Below are 3,387 nucleotides of genomic sequence, written 5' to 3' on the forward strand. Positions count from 1 at the left end.
CGTCGCATGGGAGGAAAAGCCGACAGCTTGAAGAGATCATAGCACTAACTGCACAGCTGCACAACACCCCACACACACACACACACACACACACACAAGGACACTCGTGAAAGGGCACCGAAAGGAGGGGATCATGAAACGAACCTGGCTACTTGGGCGCTGGTCGCATCTCCAGCACAGGTGGAGGAAGACACCCTTGAGGGGGTTGTGTCGGCGAAGGAGGCCGGCCGGAGGATGCCATGCTCATCGATTTCAGCCAGGTTGGACTCGGGATCGGTGGCCTCCTCGGTGTTGGAGAGCACGCGCTCGGACAGGGCCTCGAGCAAAACCACCAGGCCCACCCCGAGCAAGAACCACGCCAGCACGGTGAGGTTCACGGCGTACGGGCTGGGGGGCGGGTGGCCCGGGTCACCGGCCTGGCCGCCCAGAGCGGCCCGGGCCTCGGGAACAATTTCCGCCAGAGCCGCCCAGAGCATGGCGCCACAGCCGAGACCCAGCGAGGCCGACAGAGCTCGTGGGCTTCGGGCGGCTGGCAGCAGAACGGCCGCCGCGCCGATCACAGTCCCAAGGCTGGCAATGAGGACGACACGCAGGCCGCGCCCGGGGTCCAGGGTGCTGCCGGCGGTGGCCGCCTCGAGAGCCGCGCGGCCCAGGACCGCGGCCAGCCGCGGCCCTCCCGGCACCCCGGGGGCAGGCAGCGCCGCTGGCAGGGGCATGAGCCGCGCGGTTGGCAAGCAGGTAGCAAAACACCCGGAGGAGGGGCACAATCAGGCTGGGGGGGGGCTCGGGGAAGGGATGGCCGAGTGGCATGCGACTCGGCCGACCGGGGCGCGGGCAAGGACCGGAGGAGGAGGCTGCGTATATGTATGTGTGTGTGTGTCTGGGAGGAAAAAAGGAGGGGGGAGGCAAAGAGGGAAAGGAGGTGGCGGATGACGGATTCCTGGGCTACGCCAGCGGGCGGGGCCCCTGGTACTCCATATAGCTGATCCGCGCTGGGGCGCCTGTTGCCAGCTCGGCGCAAAGACCGGGGGGGGCGGGGCTGGTATGGCGAGGCGACGCCAAGAGGGGAGAAGACGAGACGCGCATGCACACACCGGCACACATCGAGGAACCTCCCAGGAGACCGGAGGGGGGGGGGGGGGGCGCCGGGGCGATGACCATTTCCTCGAGGGCCCCCGGGAAAATATGGGCACGCCAGCTAGATCGCAGAACCACGCATTCTCCGGCCGATGGGGCGGGGGCTCGGTCGCGGGGAACATCCCGGCCCCTGGGAAGGGGCGGAGAACCGCAAGCAAGGGCCGGGGGAACGAAGACAACCGGGCCGGACCGAATTTTCCGAGGCGGCGACCGGCCGGGGGCGGGGCCAGTGGAGACCGGCCCCCGGCCCCTACCCTTGTTGCGGCCGATCGGCGCGGCGATCGCGGCCCCTCCCCCAAGCCGGGGAGCAGGGGCTGGGGGACGCCTCGCATAGCGGCATCCGGACAGAAAGGCACGTAAAGCCGGGGTGCACGCGGGCGGAGGTGGGAGGCGGGCTTCGTTGCATGCTGGCAAGCATGCCTGCGAGCGGGCGCCGGGTTTGTGGTCGTCCAGCCACGCGCACATGTCCAAGGCGAGGCGGCTGCCCGGAGCCCCCGAGGGAGACCCCACCTGAATGACACCCATCGCTCAGGCCGGCGCCCCTCAACCTGCTTGTCGCCCGGCCGCGAGCGCGCCTCGGAATCCCGCGATTCCGAGGACAGGGGAGGCAGAGAGAGAGAGAGAGGCAGAGACAGAGAAGGAGAGGCTGAGCGGGAGCAGCAAACGGCAGGCCCCCGGACCGTCGGGCGTCTCGCGGGGGACGGGTCCCGGATCGCACGGGTGCCCGCGAGAGGGAGTCCAGATGCGCTTGCCGAGAACGCACGGAGCCCGGCCCGACCCCCCGTGCCCCAGGGGCAGCAGGGAGGCTCAGCCGAGCGTGCGTATGCGCCGCCGCCCTTCGGCAGGGAGCGCTCTCACGAATCGTGAGAAAAAGTCGCGCGGAGCGCGGTCGCGCCAGAGGGCGCCCCTTCGCCGAGTCCACCCCGGAGGCTGACAGGGAGCGGCGGCTGTTAACAGACCAAGCACGGCGAGGGAGAGAGCGCCCCGCCCGGGCGCTCGGCCCGGTGACGCGCGGCGAAGGCCGCATCGGGCTCGGAGCGTGCAGTTTGCCCGCATCCCCGCCCCGTGCCCCCCGGCCGGTGCCTCCGGGCGGCCGCGCCGCAACTCGCCGCCCCGGGATCGAGAGCGGGCGAGGCGGCCCAGGAGGCCGGGGGTGAGCGGGGGAAAGAACGGCAGGGAGAAGGGAAGAAGGGTCTCGAGCCACCGCCTGCCCTGGCGCACGCGTCAGCACCGGGGGCCGGGGGCGGGGGGGGGGGGGGGGGGGCGAGGATCCTGGGGGGGGGGGGGGGGGGGGGGGGGACCGAGCCGAGGCACGGTCCGCTTGAGCAGGGCTGCTGGCCGTCCGACGCACGCTGACGGGGCGAGGCCCCCGGACGTCGGGACGCGGGGGCCCGATAGGGACTCGGCCTCCGAGCCCGGGGAAAGGAGGCCGGGATGCGGGTCGCCAAGGTGCAGGGCGTGCGGGGGGGGGGGGGGGGGGGGGGCAGCCTACGGCGAAGGCCCGTGCGACGGACAGCAGGAAGAAAAGGGCCCGATCCGCGCCCCACCCGAGCTCCCATGCCGAAAACGGCCCCCGGTAGGGGGGGCTCCGCGCGTCCGTGGGGTTCTCACTGCGAGTCTCAGTGCGCCGTTCGCTGGGGAACGCCTGCCACGGCCGAAGCAAGTCAAACGGACCTGGGGCGCGTCCAGGGAATAAACCCCCAGCCGGGCGACGCCCACGCACCTGGGGAGCCTGGTGTCCCAGAACATCTCCGAACAGCCGGGCGGGGCGCGGGGGCGCGGGGGCGCGGGGGCGCGGGGGACACCAGGGGAGGGGGGCCTCCACGCACGAGCCAGCATGCGCGGGCACACCCCTCGGGAACAGGGGGGAAAAGTGCCCGCCCCCTCTGCCGCCAGCTGGCAAGGGAGCCGCACGCGCGTGCACGCACACGGGCGCATGCGTAAGCAAATAAGTGCGCCCCGGCGCGCATTTTTCGCCTTCCACCTAAGTGCCGGCTGATCTCCTCGTGAGTGATCACGCCCGCCCTTCCCGCGCCATTCCACGCCATCCATTGGCATATGCCACGGCTCCCCTGGATTCACCGGGGGCCGTTTGCGGCACGCACGGCCGATCGCCGCCACCGGCCCCGAGCCGGGAGCGGGACACCATCTCAGCCCGGCCATTCCGTCTGATCCGGCCGACACCGGCGCGAAAGGACACGCCGGGCCAGGGGGGGAGAGAGACAGGGACACAGAGAGCGCCAGGGGGGG

At 71.7% G+C, this 3,387-nt stretch overlaps 2 protein-coding genes across 2 annotated transcripts in view; one reads left to right on the forward strand and one right to left on the reverse strand.

The window, feature by feature from the left end:
- Positions 1-81: 81 nt before the first annotated feature.
- On the reverse strand, positions 82-1,127 carry H696_03337 (hypothetical protein). The gene has a single exon (XM_009497197.1). The coding sequence runs from the start codon at positions 714-716 to the stop codon at positions 132-134; it is 585 nt and encodes a 194-aa protein (XP_009495472.1). The 5' UTR covers positions 717-1,127; the 3' UTR covers positions 82-131.
- Positions 1,128-2,694: 1,567 nt separating this feature from the next.
- H696_03338 (hypothetical protein) overlaps positions 2,695-3,387 on the forward strand; it is a gene marked incomplete at its 5' end in the record, with an annotated part of 4,140 nt that continues 3,447 nt past the window's right edge. The window contains one exon of the mRNA XM_009497198.1: positions 2,695-2,766. Coding sequence (XP_009495473.1) covers positions 2,695-2,766 — 72 coding nt within the window. The remainder of the gene's footprint in view (positions 2,767-3,387) is intronic.

Source organism: Fonticula alba, assembly GCF_000388065.1.
Source record: "Fonticula alba strain ATCC 38817 unplaced genomic scaffold supercont2.5, whole genome shotgun sequence".
Classification (NCBI taxonomy): Eukaryota; order Rotosphaerida; family Fonticulaceae; genus Fonticula; species Fonticula alba.

Excerpts from the sequence above, each read along its gene's own strand:
- H696_03337 (XM_009497197.1), bottom strand. The coding sequence starts at position 716 with ATGCCCCTGCCAGCGGCGCTGCCTGCCCCCGGGGTGCCGGGAGGGCCG.